The sequence below is a fragment of the Anopheles merus genome, chromosome 3R (genome assembly GCF_017562075.2).
Source record: "Anopheles merus strain MAF chromosome 3R, AmerM5.1, whole genome shotgun sequence".
Classification (NCBI taxonomy): Eukaryota; Metazoa; Arthropoda; class Insecta; order Diptera; family Culicidae; genus Anopheles; species Anopheles merus.
In genome coordinates this window covers 41,057,330-41,078,525 of record NC_054084.1, presented here as the reverse complement: position 1 = coordinate 41,078,525, position 21,196 = coordinate 41,057,330, and the positions used below count along the sequence as shown (strand labels likewise).

General features: G+C 45.6%; 2 protein-coding genes across 7 annotated transcripts in view; one reads left to right on the top strand and one right to left on the bottom strand.

The window, feature by feature from the left end:
- The window catches only part of LOC121597596 (angiotensin-converting enzyme), a 76,776-nt gene extending 55,668 nt beyond the window's left edge, over positions 1-21,108 (bottom strand). The window contains exons 1-9 of one of the 6 annotated variants that reach the window (XM_041923462.1): positions 19,075-21,108; positions 18,356-18,915; positions 17,648-18,262; positions 16,814-16,972; positions 16,634-16,741; positions 16,418-16,550; positions 15,756-16,340; positions 15,429-15,672; positions 15,193-15,291 (exon numbers count right to left, since the gene is read on the bottom strand). In XM_041923462.1, the coding sequence (XP_041779396.1) occupies positions 15,193-15,291; positions 15,429-15,672; positions 15,756-16,340; positions 16,418-16,550; positions 16,634-16,741; positions 16,814-16,972; positions 17,648-18,262; positions 18,356-18,727 (2,315 nt within the window). In that variant the 5' untranslated portion in view covers positions 18,728-18,915; positions 19,075-21,108. The remainder of the gene's footprint in view (positions 1-15,192; positions 15,292-15,428; positions 15,673-15,755; positions 16,341-16,417; positions 16,551-16,633; positions 16,742-16,813; positions 16,973-17,647; positions 18,263-18,355; positions 18,916-19,074) is intronic. The other 5 variants (XM_041923463.1, XM_041923466.1, XM_041923464.1 and 2 more) reach the window with 5 other exon arrangements.
- Positions 4,900-8,265, top strand: LOC121597602 (skin secretory protein xP2). The gene is made up of 2 exons (XM_041923477.1): positions 4,900-4,969; positions 5,936-8,265. The coding sequence occupies exons 1-2, from the start codon at positions 4,958-4,960 to the stop codon at positions 7,004-7,006; spliced, it is 1,083 nt and encodes a 360-aa protein (XP_041779411.1). The 5' UTR covers positions 4,900-4,957; the 3' UTR covers positions 7,007-8,265.
- Positions 21,109-21,196: the final 88 nt, after the last annotated feature.

The following is a 21,196-nucleotide window of genomic DNA, read 5'->3' as shown; positions in this document are numbered from 1 at the left end:
GCAAAGTGGATGTACAAAAAAGAAGAAGGAGGTGGAGAAGTAATAAAAAGTGCAGAAGCAGAAACGCAACCACAACAACGACCACCGTTTGTAGCAGAAATGAAGAAAAGGAAAATACGCTTCGGCATTGTTGCATAATAAAAATCTATCATCAAGACCCATAACCGTATAACCTATATCTTGCTAATTAATCGTGCAAAGGGACACACAGACGGCAAGGCACTTGTGATGGAAAGACAGAATGTGTGAAAGCTCACTTAAAATGTACGATAAATTGTGTGTGCAATCAGACAAATTATTAAATTCTCGTAGCTGCACAAATACACAAAACGCTACCTGCAACCGTGTTGGAAATTGTTCAATTTTAGCTCCCTATTAGGTCGGCTTTGCGCGTGTTCAGGTGGAGTATTTTTCACTGCAGATGATATGGGAAATGTTTCGTGGACAATGTTTCACTCCAATGTACCTCTATTGTTCTGCAACGCCAGACCGGTATGCATTAAGGTTTAATTCTTCACTTTAGCTGTCGTCAGATGCAACTAATTGCGTGATGGTTTCGTTGTTGTTTTTGACACTCATCGCGAGCATTAGTATTAGGCAGCCTAGACATGGGAGGTTTTGGTAACGCATACTATTTTTTTTTTCTTTTCTGACTACCAGTAAGAAATCTCAATTACGGTTGAAGCGGTACGATGGGTCTGTTGAAAAGTTGCTGCCGTTTTAAAAATACATACATTGTCTGCAAAAATAGACACACCATTCGAACGTGTTTGCTTTACCTTGGGAGGATGATCTGGATGAGATTTGAAATTATGTTCAATATGATCAATCTAGACTCACTGTGTCTATCTTTGCGATGGTTACTCTAAATATTAAAAACCAACACACTGGTGATAGTACAATAAAGAGTAGAGTTATGAAGAGTTTAGCAGTGGAAACTATTATATTTTAATAATAAAGAGCTATTAATATAAAAAGTGGCAATATGTTGTCTCTCTAATTTACGCTATCGCCTCTTATGAGTTGATGATGATCAAAGAATTTTTATCTATTTATTTATTTATTCAAATTTAGTAATAGTTTGGAATTTCCCATAAAATTGCGTCCTATTGCAAATGGCTGATGGACCGTCAGGCATTTAAGATTATTCATATGATTTCTATTAATAATGAGCAAAAAAAAAAGATTATAAATAAAAATACGTCTCATTTCTTTAGGAGTTTTAACTCATAGTAAAGTAAATCTTCAACCATAAAAAAAATCCTACACAACTCCATCACATTTGTGACATCCTGCAAATAAAATTCTCTCTACACTCAACACATAAAGAAAATATACTATCTCACTGCAACAGATCTTGAAACAAGTCATCTTTGGAGCACACATTAAGGCGTCCACCTTCAATTCAACCATCACATTTCCACCGCTAGCTCTACTCAAAGGCCTTGCGGGGTAGTACGAACTATTCCATCAATAGCGCCAGCAGCGAAACACAATAGTAATTATGATGATTTATGTGACACCTCTGATGGGCTGCACCGAGTAATGATGCTTCGCCATGCACCGATCGACATCTGTGCGTCCGTCCCATGCATTTCGGAGTATGGTGCAGCAAACACAGCGCAACAAGACGCGAACCATACTCGACCAGTGCAGCCGTGTGAGATAATCGAATCAATTAAACATACATTCTGCTCGGTAGAGGTATGTCACAGGGTGAACTATGTCGGTCGGTTGATGGCAGTGTAGCGTAACCAAAAAAAAAAAGTATAAATTTTAACACCGCTGTGTATTATGAGATTTAAAGATTTTTATCAACACCCACCCACGGAATCCTGCTTCCTGACGATGGATATCACTGTTGTATCACCGGTGATGGTCAAAAATCAAGCTACTTTAGCGAGCAACCTCTTTGACTCCCATGCATTACATGACGATGTAAGCGTGTGTTAACCGAACAACACGCATAACCTCAACAGCGATTACCGTCCAACCATTCGGCCCGCATGCATGTTTGGTTTGCTCGCCCAAAATTGCACCTTAAATCAATTACGCTTTCTTAGTGTTGCTGTTGCGGCTGTTGAAGCCCATAACACATTATCCATAGTATGCTGGTTGCAAGCTAGATCATTACTAAACTTCCGTAGGATTTAGCTGTCCTGTGGTACTAGCCGAGGTCCGGTTCGTTGACACGCGTGTATTGGGCGGAAAAGGTAACCCCCCACAAACAACAATGCTAGCAACAAATACGCACACAAACGTGCACGCTCGCGCTCGTTGGCAGGCAACCGCGGAAAACTGTAGGCAGTTTGCCAATTTTTTTGTAGTTGCATTTTATTTTTTTCACCATCTTTGTTCCTCCTCTAACGCACACACACACAAATACATATTGACTTGGCTTCCTATTTACTCGCAAATCGTAGGTTTTTTTTTGCTCCTCTGCTACCGTTCCTTATGTACCTTGCAAGGCTCGATCGGCAAATCGATTGCATACATCACCGGTGGATACATTGGTCGCATCAGCTAGCCGCGTGCGGTACGGGCTTTTACACATTTCTCTTTATTGTTGTACTTTTACTTAACTTTATCGAAGGGAAAAGAGAGAGATGGATGATTATTTTACTTTACTTTACTCCACAGCGTCGTAAAAAGCAACCATTTTAGATCGGTTGGCAGCACTACACTCTGTTTCAACTCGTTGTTTGCTTGCCTTTCTTTTATTTTTTGCCAAACCTCAGCCATATTTTCGCCATTAATTTATCTATATATAATTTACTCCAAACAGCATTAGCTAAGTTCTTTTTTCTGTGTGCTTTTTCTTCGCGCCAGACGTCTAATTGCCGGCAGGTTTGTGTAAGCCGCATCGTTTTCGGCCTGCTAGGGCGATCCTCCCGAAAAGAGTGTTTTACCAGCCGACCAAAGCCCACCGCGCTAGGGGACGCGCGTTTCTTTGATCGAAAGCTAGCGATTGCATTAAACGCTGCGACTGGCGCTGGTGGTACGCGCTGCTCGCTCGTTGGAGACGGGGGTTTACCAACCGTCCAACGTTTCGGAAGGCCATTGGCTTTCCTGCAATCTCGCCGGTTGCGGAAAGCAATAGAATTCATAATCCAAGACGGATGCGCTCGGTCGAAGGCAAACGCGCCACCAACAAAAACACACTGCTAAGAGGCGAACAAAAAAAGCAGTACCTTGACGCAATCGGTTCAGGGGGAAATGGATTCGGATGTGAGGCCGGAAAATACGAGAATTTCTTTTTGTGGTAGTTCAATCTAGAAACCAATGTGGCGCAAACCGATTGAAATTGTTTAATTATTGTTTTCATTTTGGTATTTTACTGAGTTTTTTACCGGCCTTTCGATTACTGATTGATTGATTTTTTCAATTAAAATTGATTTAATTCCACCGAATCCAAATTCTTCACGCGAATTGATTTCTTCTGCGTATTCTATGTTAACCGTTTATCTCTAAGCTTCCTTAAGGATCGTTGCATAGATATATATAATAAATATTGATTTCCTTTAAAACATCCCAACACAGTGTACTGAATAATCAAATTAAGCCGAACCTAATGATCGATCGATTAATTATACCGGTAGATGATCCCCCAAATGCACGATTGAAATGAATTTTTCTCCATCATCTCGATGAGCATGCACATGCAGGAAACCGTGCGCATCACGGTGAGGTGTGAGGTGCAAAAATCACTACTCAACACTGTCCACTGCACCCCGCAACACCCGCAACAACCCGTTTCTACCGGGTACAGCAGTAAAAATGCAACCGTCACTGGCAACCGTCACTATGCCTTACGCGACCGCTCGGTCGGATCGGAAAACTTTATGCATACGGCCGGTTACGACGGCGTGCTGCAACGAGGGGGAGGCTTACGGGCTTGGTTCACTGCTCAGTTTTACGTATGTTTTCCCTCTCCCCTCGCCCTCCCACTCTTCCATCAGCCCAGCCAACAATCGCGGGATGCCCGTTCCGCGGTTCACCAACAGCGCGGTCAGCCATGGATCATATGTTTCGGCCGTCTTTCTCGAAGGCTCCAAGGCTTTTCTTTGCCCACCCCTTTTCCCCTTGTGTGACGTACCGGACCGGGTGAGGGTTGAAATCATCAAATTTTACACCAACATGAACGAGTGTAAGAGGGAGGAGGGGGTGAGAATGTGCGGGGAGTAGTACTGAATCGTAGAATCAGCACACTGCCCCAAACCGAAACCGCTGCCCAATAGCGCACCAGCCAGTAGGAAAAGCGAAACCAAAGTGAGCGAGATAGTTGCCGGAGCAACAATAACAACAAAAATATATCAAAAAATCATTCACACACACAACCGTCCGTCCACGGTGTAGGGGGTTGCCCGAGGAAAAGAAGTCGTCACCAAGGGGCCGGTCGTGCGCTTTCGGGTGTGCGCCTGACGGACGAAGAAGGCAAAGGAAAATGGCAACACAGGTAATGGGCTGGAAATGGCGCTACCGAGGGGCAACAGGGACGGAAGAGGAGGATGGAAAAAAGGGGGCCAACCGACCGGTGGCGTGAAAATGACGTTATTCACTCTCTTTCTATCGGTAGATCGAAAAAAAAAACACGCAGCGACGTTTGGGAGGGAGGTGTGTCGGAGCACTATAATCCACATTCACCATCCCTGCCACCAGACCCGCTCCTCCAACCGTCTCCGGTGGCTCGGGAAGCGTAACGCTTGAAGCCACCGAACGAACGCGAAGGCTCGATCGGAACGATCCGAACTACCAGTGGGAGGTTGGAGAAAGAAGAGTGTGGAAAAGATGCGATGGTGGAGGTGAACTAGTGGGGTGAACCTGGGCGATGAGCTGGTTGGCTTCGGAGTGGTGCCCGGTGGAGAAACCCGTCTGTATAAAAACCATCGGCAGCGCCAAACTCACCATCAGTTGTCTACTTGCTTGTTTTACAGAACACAGTTCGCTCGGATTAAATATGAAATTGTTGGTAAGCAAAACAAAAACACAGTGATTTCTTCAACCCTTCTAAGGGAGGTGCAGTTTCGTGAAGGCACTTGATTCGCTGCAGTGAAGTTGTAGTAGCAAGATCATTTTTAAGGCAAACATTTGCCCGTCCCAGTGCAGCAGTGAGATCGTAAAGAACTTTGATGGGTTGCAAGAAAGTTGAAGATGTTTGGTGTGAATTCGTGATTGCAGTGTACAATGATTGTTCACAGTGAAGTAGTGCTCCAGGGAGTTGCCCAGTCGGGAACATAGATCATCGTACTAGCCTCGTATTACCTCTACAGAGTGCATTTATCGATAGTTCTTGAGTTATTTTCCGAATACATCCCGAACACATCTTTGCGAATTTGAGCACTCCAGGCTCCGTTTAAAGAACGAGATTAAATCTCCTGCCCAAAGTAACTTACCCGCTTGAGCGCAGCACAAAACCATTCCGATGAGTTTGCACACTCTTTTCTTTTGCCCAAAACTTTCGAAACGAAATGAACGCAGGCATCTCTAAATTGGCCTTCTCTTTTCCCTTTCACGCTTCCGTGCCTGCTCGGTGGTGCAAACACAACTTCAACTTTCGATTCATTTGGAACGGAAACATTCCTTTCCATTTAATTAACAGGCATTGCTCTCTCACTCTCCGTCATCTTCGCATCATCGTTAACTCTGCTTTGCACCCATGTTAATCTTCTTGGGGAATACTGGTGTTGTTGTTTTTTCATGCCTGCTTGAAGATCAACATTGTTTGATCAGTTTAATTGAAGCATGATCGTGTAAACATTACCGATTCAAGCAAGGTCGTTGGGCTTTCCGGGGCTCTTTTTGTGGGAAAAGTGTTCCATTCAACCTATTGTTGAAGAGGATGCATTGGGAAATTAGTCAGATAGTTCCTCCGAATTTTGCTCAGTACATTTAGCTAACTTTTCCATTCTTCGACGCTTCTTTTCTCCCTCTGTAGGGCGTTGTCTGCCTGCTAGCCCTGGTGCTTTTCGCATCGGCTGAAGATGAAAAGAAACCAGTGGCTGAGGCCAAAGTAGATGACAGCAAGGCGGCCGAAACTCAGGCGCTCGATGACAAGAAACAGGACAAGCGTGGACTGCACGGCTGGACCGGTAGCTTCGGTGGATACGAGGAACACCATGAGGTGCCTCACTTCGAAACCCACGAGGAAAAGACTCTGACCGTCGTCAAGAAGGTCCCGGTCCCGTACCCAGTGGAGAAGCACATCCCAGTGCCAGTGGAGAAGCATGTGCCCGTCCCGGTGAAGGTTGGAGTGCCGAAGCCCTACCCAGTCTACAAGACTGTCCACTACCCGGTCAAGGAGATCGTCAAGGTGCCAGTGCACGTCCCAGCCCCGTACCCGGTTGAGAAGAAGGTCCCGTACCCAGTCCACGTTCCGTACGATCGTCCCGTCCCGGTCAAGGTGTACGTGCCCGCTCCCTACCCAGTGGAGAAGAAGGTCCATGTCCCGGTGAAGGTCCATGTCCCAGCTCCGTACCCAGTTGAGAAGAAGGTCCCGTACCCGGTCAAGGTCCCAGTGCACGTTGAGAAGCCGTACCCGGTTGAGAAGATCGTCCACTACCCAGTCCATGTGCCAGTCGATCGCCCAGTCCCGGTCCATGTTGAGAAGCCAGTCCCGGTCCCGGTGGAGAAGCCAGTGCCGTATGAGGTCATCAAGAAGGTCCCGTACCCAGTGCATGTCCCGTACGATCGCCCCGTGCCGGTGCACGTTGACAAGCCCGTGCCAGTCCCGGTGAAGGTCCCAGTCCCGCAGCCCTACCCGGTTGAGAAGCACATCCCGGTCCCGGTCGAGAAGCACGTGCCCTACCCCGTGAAGGTTCCGGTCGAGCGTCCGGTCCCGGTTGAGATCGAGAAGCACGTCCCCTATGAGGTCGAGAAGCCAGTGCCGTACCCGGTCAAGGTTCCGGTCCACGTGCCGGTTCACCACGAGGAGGAGCACCATCACCACCACGAGGAGGTCCACTCCGAGGGTCTGAGCGAACATCACGACTTCGGTTCTCATCACTAAGCGAAGAAGAGCTCCCATCATTTCATTATTTATATCGCAAAACTTGTGATCTTAGTTGCTAGCATACCTCCCCAACTCCAACATCTCCCCCCAAGCAGCATAATCCGTCATCTCGACTGCTCGACTGACAACTGACAACTAGCTCAAAGATTCATCTAGCACAACAGCAAGCCAACCAGCTCTGTAAAGTAATGTCGAAAAACTGATCAACTGAACGACCATCTACGAACATCTGCTGGATGAGCCGGAGAGTGCGTGATTGTGCGATCGCTGTTCGCGTGGGCTGTACGACGCTGCTGGAGCAAGCCTCAACCTTTCGCTGCGTTGCTGGAGCGTTTCAGCACAGATCGGGGTCAACTTGACGCCTCGGTTGGGCGGGAAACGTCCCGGTCACACCGAGTCATCCGGTTGACCCGTCCAGCGAAAGAAGGAGCGAGCTTCAGCTGTTGTGCCCTTTCACACAGCGCGCAAAATCACACAACTCTGGATCGTTCTACCCTATAACAATGGCGGGAAGGAAAGGAATTGGTGCTTTAGTCTGGTCCCAAGAGAGATAGAGAGAAAAAAACCACTGCCCATCACCGGAAATCCACTGTTCAGCTCAAGTGTTTCACATTAATAGAAAAACACACAACGTTCCTACATTTGCTACAGGGGCAGATACAGTCAATTTCCGGAGACGGGCAACGATTTTTTTTTCTTTTTGATTTCATTTTTGGACAGAGAAAGCCCATCCATCCCACTGGCATTAGCCCGCCAAATGCTCATAGACGAATGTGTTGTGCGGGAATGCGGAGCAAACCAAAACTAGCAATTCTCTGCAACTGCACCATCCATCCCACATTCAGCATTGTTTTCTTGTTATATAGATTTTTAAAAACCCGCGAACAACAGTAGCAAACTGAAATACCAAAATGCTTAGCTGCGCAACGAACAAACTAAAAAAATGGAAAAGAAGGCAAGGGAAGTGCCCGAAAGGAAAAGGCTAGGAAAGTTGGGCGACCGGTGCGCTGATTAGTTCCTGGTTCCGATTCACCACCTCACCCCTTTGCCGGGCACTTCTCCCTTTTGGGGAAGCAGAACAAGAAGAAGGAGAAGACGAAGATTGGTGTAAATATCGAAGTGCCGAACATTTCAAGATTTTTTGTTTTATTCTAGCCACCGCCCCAACTCCAACGCAAACTCGTTCGAAGTAAAAAGAAGAAGAAGAAAAAAAGAGAAGGAACGCCGCTTTAGCTACAGCAGCTGCGACGAAGCAACGAAGCAGAAAAAGTTATAGAAAAACGCATCCCAAAATCAAACCATAGGAAACAGGCCAGCTCAAATGTATACTGATCATGGTTTTTCTTAGCTTTGCGCTCGTGCTCATACGCATTGATTGTTGTTTATGTTTTTTTTTTGTTTTTAAAAATTTTTTTTTCTTTGCTCTGTTTACGACGTAAAAAAGAAAGGAAAAAATGAAATAAAAAAAATGTGATTATAAAAAAAACCACCACACCGTGCAGCCTTCAATGATCTTTTCACGCTTTTCATTGCTGACTTTTACTCCAAACATAGGCGAGGGAAGCAGTCTTGGTGGTAGTATACAACCACAAAGGCGGAAAAAATTAAAAACCATCTTATTAGGTATTTTGTAAACGAAAAAAAAAAACATAAACCAAAAGCCACCGAAAATGCATAGCGCGCTTTTCCTACAAGAGCACCCGCACAACCGATTGCGCAAGACACAAGCATCCCGTGCCCGCGCTTTCGTCACCAAACCGGCACCAAATTATGCGCATTATGATTACACCACAAACAACTCGATGCGTTTGAGTGTGTGTGTGTGTGTGTTTTTTTACCTATCTCTCTTTCTCGTCTCACTTATCGCCCCGTGGTTGCTTCAATTTTAATCCGGAACCTTCAAGCTCTACCAAATTGCACCCATTTCAACCTAACTATGAAGCAATACCGTACCGTATAGCTATGATTCACTAAAACTTCCTATCAATTTGCCCCCATCGGGCGTAACAGTTTGGTCAGTGAGGCGAAATGTTGAAATTTTGGCCGCAGCACGCACACGCAGCACACCTCTCTGCGCCTCTCTTGCTCACACTTTACCTATCGAGCGCAGGAGCAATTTTGCCCAAGATAATGAGCAAATGTTAGACATCGATGTGGCGATTGCGCGAATTCAAGAAGCCCGGTAGCGATCGGGTTTTGTAACGCGGCACCGCCATACGCCAACGTATGGACGAGAAAGTGTATGCACATGCAGCGGCGGATGGTTGATGCAACCCATCCAGACATGAGCGTACCGATGCGCATCGTATACGGTAATAACCCGTTTAGCGCGGGCCGAGTAAAAGGGAAATCCTACAGTGCAGCGCGCTGCTGCGCCACGAAACCATTCCCCTGGACGGGTGGAAAGCTTTCGCAAGGAATAACGGAGAGGAGGGGGGGGAGGTGTATTGGCCGTCGGTCGGTGCTCCGGCAATCGGTGAGCAAAATGATCATTTTTGACAGCTCGCCCGGTCTTGTATACTCCGTCGTTTCGAAACGAGATCGAGTTTCTGAGCGGATTAAGCACGGCCGGTCGGAGTTACAAAACCTCCGTGTTTTCTTTCCATGCATCACTCTACTAATACACGGTTTGGTGTACAGTTTGCTTAATTGAAAGGGATATTAATGACTTTATAATTGGTGAGGTTCTTTTATTTGCTAAAATTTGGCATTGGAAACGAGCACAACAATTCAGAAACAGTATAAATGTGTAAAAATCGATCATGATTTTTTTCCATAGTGGGGATTATTTTTTTTTGTTACATACAGATAGTCAATAGGACAACATAAGATTAAGACCAATACATAAACTCCATGAATAAAACTTTTTTTTACCTGTATAAAGTAACTTTGTAACTCTGTACCGCCAATACACTGGCTGTCACAGTCTGCATGAGCACAGTAACGATAATGGTAGTAGATTGGTCCAGTTCGCCGCAGCGAACTATCTGGTTGTAGGAAGTACCAAATTTGCGCGGAGGGACATCCACAAAATGACGTGGGCGCACCCGGATGGCGAATCCTTCAACCAGATCGACCACGTGTTAATAAGCCGCCGACGACAGTCGAGCCTGTTAAACGTCAGAACTTATCGAGGAGCCAATATCGATTCCGATCACTACTTGGTTGGCTTAGTGATACGTTGTAGAATCGCCCGCCCCCGCACCAATGGGGGCGGAGAAAACACGCAGCCTCGGCTCAACACGGACTCTCTAAGGGACATTACTGTCCAACAGGAATTCAAAGCCGCTTTAGACGAGTCTCTACTACCAGAAAACAGATATGAAACTACGAGCGAGAGGTGGAACGCTCTAAAAACAAAAATAATAAACTGTGCAAGAAATATACTCCCACCACGTCGTGGCAACACCAAATCTGGCTGGTTCGACGATGAATGCAGACAAGTGACCGAACGTAAGAATACTGCATACCGAGCAATGCAGCAACGGCATAGAACGCGGGCATGCGCAGAGGAATATTCACGGCTCAGACGCGAAGAGAAACGAGTTCACCGCTCTAAGAAGCATGCTTTGGAAGAGCAAAACATGCGGGAACTCGAGCAAACCAGAGAGGCGTACGGACCGACACGAAAGTTTTACCAAGCGATAGCAGGTCACCGAAACAACGTGGTACCTAAGGTAACCTGCTGTCGCAACAAGGATGGAGATCTGGTTAGTAACCAGCCAGAGGTCCTCTCGCGGTGGGCTCAGTACTTTGATGAATTACTCAACGACCAGTTAAACGAACAGCTAGAAGCGCCACTAGCAGATAGTGTCATGCTACTGCCACCTAGCATAGAAGAAACGCGAAAGGCTATCCGTCGGCTGAAAAATAACAAGGCACCCGGAACCGACGGAATTGCAGCTGAACTGGTCAAGAATGGAGGTGCACGACTAGAAAACGAGATTCATCAAATTGTTACTGAGGTGTGGGATAGCGAATCGATGCCTTGTGATTGGAATCTCGGCATCATCTACCCCGTATACAAGAAGGGAGACAGGTTGGACTGCAACAACTACAGGGGTATTACGGTGTTGAATCTTCTTCTTCTTCTTTGGCTCAACAACCGATGCCGGTCAAGGCCTGCCAACACACTTGTGGGGTTGGCTTTCAGTGACTTATTGATTTCCCCCCATAGCAGGATAGTCAGTCCTACGTATGGCGGCACGGTCTATTTGGGGCTTGAACCCATGACGGGCATGTTGTTAAGTCGTACGAGTTGACGACTGTACCATTAGACCGGCTTGACGGTGTTGAATACCGCCTATAAAATATTCTCCCTGATCCTTCAGGATCGCCTTGTCCCGCACGTCGAAGAGATAGTAGGAAACTATCAAAGAGGATTCCGAAACGGAAAATCAACCACTGATCAGATCTTCACCATGCGGCAGATCTTGGAGAAGATGGCTGAATACAAAAACGACACATACCATCTCTTCATAGACTTCAAAGCCGCATACGATAGCATAGCCAGGGTAAAACTGTACGACGCTATGAGCTCATTTGGAATCCCGGCCAAACTGATAAGGCTAGTTAGAATGACTATGACCAACGTCACATGCCAGGTGAGGGTGGATGGAAAACTCTCAGGACCTTTTGCTACCACCAAAGGTCTGCGCCAGGGGGACGGGCTTGCCTGTCTCCTATTCAACTTGGCGCTAGAGAGGGCCATCCGCGACTCGAGGGTGGAGACTACGGGAACCATCTTCTATAAGTCAACCCAGATCCTGGCATACGCTGATGATATAGACATCATTGGTCTGCGGCTCTCCTATGTAGCAGAAGCCTACCAAGGGATTGAGCAGGCGGCAGAGAGCCTCGGATTCCAGATAAACGAGGCAAAGACCAAACTGATGGTGGCAACATCAGCGGACCTACCAATAAATAATCCGAATCTACGTAGGTGTGACGTACAGATAGGTGAACGCACTTTTGAAGTCGTCCCACAATTCACCTATCTTGGGTCAAAGGTCAGCAACGACAACAGCATGGAAGCTGAGTTGCGCGCAAGGATGCTGGCTGCCAACCGGTCATTCTACAGCCTGAAAAAGCAGTTTACCTCAAAGAACCTGTCGCGACGGACGAAGCTGGGACTATATAGTACCTATATAGTACCAGTACTCACATACGCCTCTGAGACATGGACACTGTCCAAATCTGACGAAACCCTCTTAGCCGCGTTCGAGAGGAAGATGCTCAGAAGGATACTTGGCCCCGTATGTGTGGAAGGACAATGGAGGAGCCGCTATAATGACGAGCTATACGAGATGTACGGCGACCTCACTGTCGTACAGCGTATAAAGCTCGCCAGGCTCCGGTGGGCTGGCCATGTTATACGCATGGAAACGGACGACCCAGCCCGTAAAGTCTTTTTAGGCCGTCCACAAGGACAGAGGAGGCGTGGTAGGCCCAAATTGAGGTGGCAAGATGGCGTGGAGGCGTCCGCCATTAAGGCCGGGATAACGGACTGGCAGACGAAGGCGCGAGACCGTGAGCGGTTTCGGACACTCCTGAGGCAGGCCAAGACCGCAAAGCGGTTGTAGTGCCGGATAAGTAAGTAAGTAAGTAAGTATAAAGTAACTTTGCTTTAAGATTCATCATCGAGATCGCTACTTAATGATTGCTGATGAGTTACATCACCATCACCCTCAAGGGTAGCTGTATTTGCGAGGGAGCAAGGGTAGATTTACTACTTTTGCTCACATAAAATTAGATATGTATGCTGCAAAAAGCGTAATTCAAATGTTAAGGATTTCCATATGGTACAGTTATTGATGTAAGTAATGTATAAAACAATATAAGTTTTGAATGTTCAGTTGAACACTTTCGAGGCTGGTGTGATGAGATAATACTTGACTGCAGTTCAATTTCCATTTGGACTGCCCCAAGTAAACAAAATGTACCTATACAAACAATGTCAAAGAATTTGCTGTTTTGAACGCAACAGACAAAGACCAATAATAGTCAATCTTGTAATAATTTTTTAATCTTACCGTATTTTAGAGTGTATTACGACCTCCGTCATAAACTATTCATTAGTTTAAAAAAATACACTTTTTTACACTTAGTTTTACAACATTTTAACAGTTATACTGTTTAAATTAATTATTTCAATAGCAAAAATAGTCATTTATGTAATTATCATCATTACTTTTTGATAAATTGCATTGCAATTCAATGGTTTTTACCCGTCTATCCGATTTTGGTGTTTTTTACCACATGTTATTCATTCTCAAATACGATGCTGGAACAATTATAACATCCCAACGAACTGTTAGATGTTTAAGCTATGAAATGAAACAGGAAAAATGGAGAAAATCGCGAGAATTTAAAAAAGCGATTATACGTCCAAGTGACAAACAAAATAAAATCGAATAAAGAAAACGCTATTTTATATTCGGAATCGAAACAGTAAACGCTATTTTTGTAGGCGCCCCCTCAGTACCAGCCTGAAGAAAATATTTCTAAAATTTTACAGTTAGAACGCCAGTTTTCAATATACGGTATTTTACATTGTATTCGTATTTGTGTATCATTATAAAGACGGATAACTTGTGCATCTTTAAGCAATACCACTGAAGCCGTTCCTTCTAAATGAAAATAGGATATTAGTACAAATGAAATGTTAGCAATACAGCCGTCCCTCCTGAATAAAAACTGTTGTTCATGTTTACTACCCAGTAATTCACTGTCAGTGGAACAATAAACATCATCCGGGTTGTATTCATTGGACAGTTACGGTCCGTCATTTTGGATTTTGAGCAATTGTGTACAAAATAGATAGATTTAAAAATTGTTTTGTTTTCTTTTTTTGTTTTAAATGAATAAAAGTTCCTTTTTTTAACTAACAAATGTCGATCAAAACTATTTTTCATCAATTTTTTATGAGCTATCCTTTTTTTACATATGTTTCAGGCTGAAATTATCTAAACTGAAATACTAAGGCTAGTTTTGAGTGTTGTTTTGTATGGAGTTTTAACATGATTTCAGCCGCCGAGTGTCAAACTCCATACAAAACAGCTGACTAGTACCGTAAAAGCCAATATTACACAAAAATCATTTCTAAAATATGTTTAATTTTTGTGTATTTACCAATACTTATTTACATTATATATAAACACTTTTTAATGAGCAATAAACGTATTCGGTGAAGAATTTAAACGGACTTCATTGTATATGACAAATTGGTGCATTATAAGATAATAGTGATTCGGGAGTTTGGAGGACTCGCTCGGCCGATGTGCACTGAATGGGCATTTAATGGTATTAAGTGTATTTGTTAATAATAATTAACGTTAGATTCGATCTGTCGGTGTTATCTACCGTGATTCCCGACAGAGCGCGGTACAAACGCGTAATGTGGGAAGCATCTGATACCGATCGAGCCGAATATTCCCGATCGCTCAAAGGCTCCCGAACGTCGTGGCTAAGGCAATGACCGAAGGCCACTCTTTCGCGGTAGCCCGAGTCAAGTGATTGATTTTTAGCGTCGCAATAAAATAATAATATAGACTACTTAAGACAACGCTTGTTTTTTAATACCTAATACTACTACGGGCGAAAGAAAGAGTGCTGTTGCAATAGTTTGCAACAGTATTAATGTATTAAGGTATTAAGTGGTATTAAGTGTCAGTAATAAATGGAATTGTCAGTCTGGTGGTACAGTCATCAACTCAAACGACTTTAACAACATGCCCGTTATGGGTTCAAGCCCCGAATAGACCGGGCCCCCATACGTAGGACTGACTATCCTGCTACGGTAACAAAAAAAAAGTCACTGAAAGCCAAGCCCACTTCATTAGTGGGTACAGGCAGGCCTTGACCGGCAGCGGTTGTTGTGCCAAAAAGAAGAAGAAGAAGAATAAATGGAATATTCATTAGATATTAAAATGTAAGAATATCCAACAAAGGTGTTGAATCAACTGCCGAAAGATTTTTACAAGTTTGCAATTATTACAAACCATTAGGACCATTATCCATTAACCATTAACAGATACACTGTAGAGCTACCGTATGAAATTAACAATTAATAAAATTAATTGCTCTGTACTGAATAATACACATGAACCACTATCTTTAGAAATGATGGAAACACACAATCATAGCATTACATTGAAATAATTTAAAACAAAAAATGCACTTACTTGATGTACGGGATGTTTGCTGCCACGTGATACTTTGCACCAGGGTCAAAGTCAAGTTCGGACCGAAGCACCGGTGGTTTAACGCCGCCATACTCCTCCCTACAAGCGAGCACACGATTGGAATGAAAATAGAGAGCAGTTAAGGCCAATTAGTCCACTACCGGGAGATGAAAAAGCATACCAAGCTCCACTTCCACAACAATTTTCCTTTCATGGTTCCATCGCAAACAACTTACCTCAGCAGCCACCAGTGGCAGTTGTACTGCTCCTTGCGGACGCGCTTGCTGAAGACGTCATACCGCCACGCTTCAAGGGCGAGCGCAAACGGTAAAAACACTACCTTTTCCATCGCGAGCGAAAACAGGAAGTTTATGTCGTGCGCCGTATCATCGACGGACTTCTGGACGAGGCCCAGATTTTGCAAATGCTTCGGCGAGGCGACAGAGAGCGAGATTGCATCACCGATCGCTTCATGGAAACCTGCATCAATAAAACAGCGCACATAATTAAACCGTCTGGCAATGGTCTGGTCTGGCGTGTCGCTTTCCCCCGTGGCCCCTTACCTGGATTAGCTCCATCGCGGAACACCTTCGGATTGTTACGATAGTTCAGAAAGTACTGTATGTGCGCCAGCTCGTGGTGCACGGTAATGAAATCTTTGTGCGTCACCTGCGTACACATCTTGACGCGGTAGTCCTTTCCGGTGCAAAAGTCCCACGATGACGGTTGGCACAGGATCGGTCGGTCTGGCGGTTGCGTCAGGATGGACGACGCCCAAAAGTCCGGTGGCATTGCGGACATATTCATCGACACGAAGAACTCTTCCGCGATCTGGAACATAACCAGCGGATTGTAGCCCTGCTTCTGCATTTCTGGCGTTACCTCGAGAAAGCTACGACCCGGGTACGGTATCACAATGTCCAGGATGTTCTGCCAGCTCTGCCCGTACATGTCACCCAGTATGTGGTCCGGGAGAGGTGCATTTTTGTTGATCTTATCCGGACCGTAGAATTCGCGCAGCTTGCGGCGCACGTACGCATGAATCATCTCGTACAGCGGGAGTATCTCCCGCCACACCTGTTCCATTTCCTCGCGAAAATTGCGTGACTCATACGGGAACGTCCAGTAGGCGGCGGCATCAGTAAAGTCTACGGTACGTAATTAAACGTAAAGTGTCCTCAATTACAGCCTGCTTCTATCGATAGTTTAAAACCGTGCTACTTACTATTAACACGCCCAGCATCGTTCGTAAGGTCGACCAACTGCTCGAAGAGATCTCGCATGTTGCGCCCCGATTTTCGACGCCACTCGAGCCAGGTGTACTGCAGCTCATTCCAATCGCGACTCTTTGCCATTATCTACGCAAAAAAAGCAAAAACAAAAACACAGTAATTGACTATTCGACGATTCTCACGTGACCGCCAACGCTTTGTTCACTCACATCTTTCAGATGGGGTTGAAGGCGTAGTCCACACTCGAACGGTTGCTCGTACGCGCAGATGGTAGCACCGTTAAAGATGGCCAGCATATCGTTCACGATTCTATTGTACTGCACGCGTGGGAAAATACGATTTTAGGATTATAAATCACGCTTTTGCACATGATTACTAAGATAACTTACCCGATCGAGCTGATCCGGTGGCAGTGCACTTGGGCCAATGATTGACATAAGACGCACCTGACGGTACAGCTTGTCGTCGAAGATTTTCGTCTGGTCTATTCGGCGCATTTGATCCCACAGCAGGCGCTGGAAGTCGTTGTACCGTTGCTGAGCAGCAAGCTGCAAACAAGAGTGACACAAATATGGTTAAATTGTTAATTTGGTCAGGTTTGTGTTTCAAGCGAACTAGTTCATTGTGTACTGATAGTTTTTCTTTTGGCCTTGAACTTTTGTGAAAAACGTTAAGACTTTTTACTTTGAGAAACCAGATTCATTTTAAAAATGTCTTGACAATTCAAAACATTCCGTATTTTTAGAAGCAAAATGTACGACAGATGAACTTTGCCATTCAATCTCAACTTCATCGCTTGATTTGTTTGGCAAAATTCAAACGCTATGCACTTGTCAACAACCAAACAATGCTTATTTCTGCATCTTAAATTATCTCAACCTTAAGGGGAACGGTCATAAACCAACCGCACGCTAAACTACCTTCTTGATTACTTGTGAACTACCTCCCCTTCCACCCAGATGTCACTAATCGTCGCTCTATGTCAATGTCAAATCTCGCGAACCACAACGGACCACGTTTTTCTCACATCTCATTTCCCCTCTTTTGCTGCGGTATGTAGCTGGGAAATTGTTCACCTACCAACCGACCGACAGTTATCTTTTCGCAAAACAAAAACACATTCAAGCGCTACCGTTTACTGGGTACCGTTGGATTTCTGTTTGACCTTAGAACGTACGCGCACACACACACACACACACACTCCTCCAGTCCCTGTGACTTACCGCTTCCACCTGCGTTGCATCGTTGATGTTTGTCTCAAAGTTCCACTGCGCCGCCACATTCAACGAACACTCCAGTGAGCTTTTCCGATCGATCTCTGTAAGAAACGCGCGTAGCTTTTCTGTTTCCGCCCGAAACCGCCGCTCGTTCTCGATGCGGAATCGTTCCTCTTCCGGGCTGCGGTACGGATAGTTAGGATCGTCCGGATACCGGGTACGATCATCGCCCGGAAACCGTTGACCTGGCTCCCGGAACCCTTGATCACGGTAGTTTGGATCACGCTGCCCTGGCTCGCGATAGTTTGGATCGGGTGGATTGCGTCCTCCAAAGCTAGGATCGTTTGGATTATATGGCCTTGCGTTGGGATTATACCGGTTACGATCGTCATCGTCCCGGCTTGGGTTGTACGGTGTCCGATCGCGGTAAAGCAATGGATTCTCCACATCGGACACGTACCTGTTCCGATTGCGATCACCTCCATCCCGATACAGCAATGGATTGTCTACATCAGAAACGTACGGATTTGGACTACGATCGCCTGGATATCGTTCACGGTTTTGATTGCGATCGTAGCCACGATCCCCACCGTACCTGTTGCGATCGTTGTAGGAGTAAGGCTAGAGTGGTATAAAAAAATGAAATAATACACTAAAATCTTGATTCTCCAATCATTAATTAGTACATCACGTCAAAGCAAAATGATGTCTTACCGAATCCTGACGATCTCGCCTATCGTAATCATTCGCGCGTCCTTCCGGTTGCTGGGCGGGATAGTTCGGACGTTCGTCTTCTTCATCGTCATCCCCATCGTACGGTGGACCAAACCGCTCACTTCTACTCCGATCATGCACACTACTGCCATCCCCACTGACGACACCATCCACACCCAGCGGTACACGCGTCGGCGAAGCTTCCCCGTTGGGAAATGTCACGGGCCGACGCCCTTCCAGACCCGGCGGTGCCAAAGGTGGAAGGTTAAGCTGTGGATCAGCCTCACAATGGATCGATTGTAGGGCAAACAACGCACCGATGGTGCACTTTATCAGCAGCTTCAACATTGTGTAATGTCGTGCTGTGTGCATATGTTAAGAAGGCAATTTAAGGGCGTTGTTTTCGGGCGGATTATGCTAATTGTATGTAGGTAAGGGTTTCAGCAATGGTTACGTTTTCACTTTCACTTGGTTTAAAAATATTCCTCTGCCCACATGAACTATAACACTGTAGGCATACGTTAAAACAATTCATAACTTATACTTCAATAAGAAGAAAGCTGAAACTCATTTCATTGATACATCTAATTTTATTATACTTATAAGCATTCAAACACTTTTAACACTCTTCGGGACCATATTTTAATGAAAAAATTGTAAAATGAATCAGATATTTCACAGTTTAAGACACTTCTTCATTAATACAATAAAGCAACCACTTTCGATTAATAAAACACAAGATCAATGCGTAAACTATAAAACAAAGTTCAACGGAGCACACGCAACCTGTAATCTGATGACTGTTAATATTTCATCCTTTAATTCACAATCAGCACCGTGTACTTCCACCGCCGAAAAGGGATTCTTACGAAATTGTCCATCCGCGACGAGCTACCGAACGAAACTGAAAGCTCCCGAGTTTGCAATCCTATCGGTTCCGCGTCATACGTTGCAAGCCACCCGTGGTCCACACCTGCCCCAGTCGGAAGTCAGCAGGTTCCAACCAAGCAATCAAACCAATTGTGCTGTACTGTTTACAGCGGGAAATTTTGTTTTCCAACCCAACCCGCTAACCATTTCCCCTTCTGTGCACGTTCGCTATCCTCCCGCTGTGTAACGGAGGTCCCTCTAATGGTATTCAAATTAAGTGTCAAAGTGAAACGGCAGTACCTAGGTGGGGCATACTCGCTCTCTCCCTTGTCAACCTTACATGGTCATTTGTCGCGTTCTCACTTGCACACGAAAGGGGGATGGAAAACAATTACACTGGTAACCGTGCATTCAGCACCGCTGATAGACACTGATACGACACAGGAGATGGTAACTTCTAGCCGCCGTTCTTTCGAATCAGCATGTGTCTGTGAGTGTGGGTTTGAGTTGAGTCAGTACCGTACTCCAGGGAGGGCACACTTACGCACCACCAGCAAGTCCACCGTCTCCATCTCCATCAGTCTCCACACGCCACGGTCGCGAGGGTAGATGAGATAAGAATGGAAGCATTCAGCATATGGAGAGCGCATGTTAATGAAAATTAAACCTAACCGCTCACGGTGCGCATGACTCAAAGCACAAAAGAAGAAGGGAGGGGGAGCCCAGCAAAACGCCAGTACGAACTAACAATATACACCGGCTCCCCCAGCCCGAACTACCCGTATCAGACCGTTGTACATACAGGTCATACGCATACGGGGGCCTACACGCGTGGGAAACCGCTGGGAACCTGGCCGATGTGCGATACGTGATAGCAAAACGACCTATCCCCACCGGAACGCCACGGAACAATGAGATTCTTTCTGCGGTTTAAACAACCACAATATCGGAACTACCCCTTGTGTCTCGTGTGTGCTTCCACGTTCGTCGTGGTCACAACAACGAAAACTGTCAACCAATTTTTATGACCCTGCGGCATCTACACAGGCCCAGATCGGCCAGGCCACAGGAACATTCTTCCGAGTGACCGTGAAACGGTTACACTGTCCGGCGAGCGCGTGCCAAGGGCCATCTACGGGGAGTGCGAGAGTTATGGTTGGAATTGTAATTTACACTCCGGACACTCTTCCAAATGTGCTTTTATGCAAAGTAGGACGAGATGCCGTTCGTTGCAAATGAAGCTGTCAATGATTCACGCTATTTATAGGTTTAGAAGTAACGACATGGCGGGACTCAGTATGAAAGGATCGCATTTTTTTTTTTTTTGTGTAAGCGCCTCGGTATGCTATTGTTGTCAAAGCGCACAAGTTTCATGTCAAATAATTGGCATAGTTCGGTTTATACCGGTTTGTTTATACAAACAAAACTCCTCCTTTCGCCTTGAAATAGAAGGTTTCCAAAGGCATATACACCACTTTGGAGACAATTGTACGTACAGCAAAGTGTTACTGCCATGCACAAAGCATCACTGTATTCGCTGCTAGTGCTCTGTCTAGCACTACACTATGGACATCCCTCGGGCAGCCTACTTAACTCGTGCTGTTACGCAATCGTCAACAACAAAACGCATGAATTTCTGGTCCCGAGCGAGATCGTCGATCAGGGCGAAAACGACAACCGGTACGTGGTGGCATCGAAGAGCAGCGGCTTTGCCAGTACCTGGAGGCTGGCTCAGCGACTGGTGAACGGAGAAACGATCGTTACGTTTCAGAATCTTCAAAGCAAACAGCTCCTGTTCATCGGTGGATACAATCTCCTGTACACCGGCGACGTGCCCCATGGAGTTGATTCGTACTATTCACTTCCGAAGGGCGCCCAGAGTGGATTGATTGGTCAGCGCAATACGTTCGGAGGGTATTTTGAGTATGTGCGAGCGGAAAAGTATCCCGGGTACAGTCATGGATTTGTTAA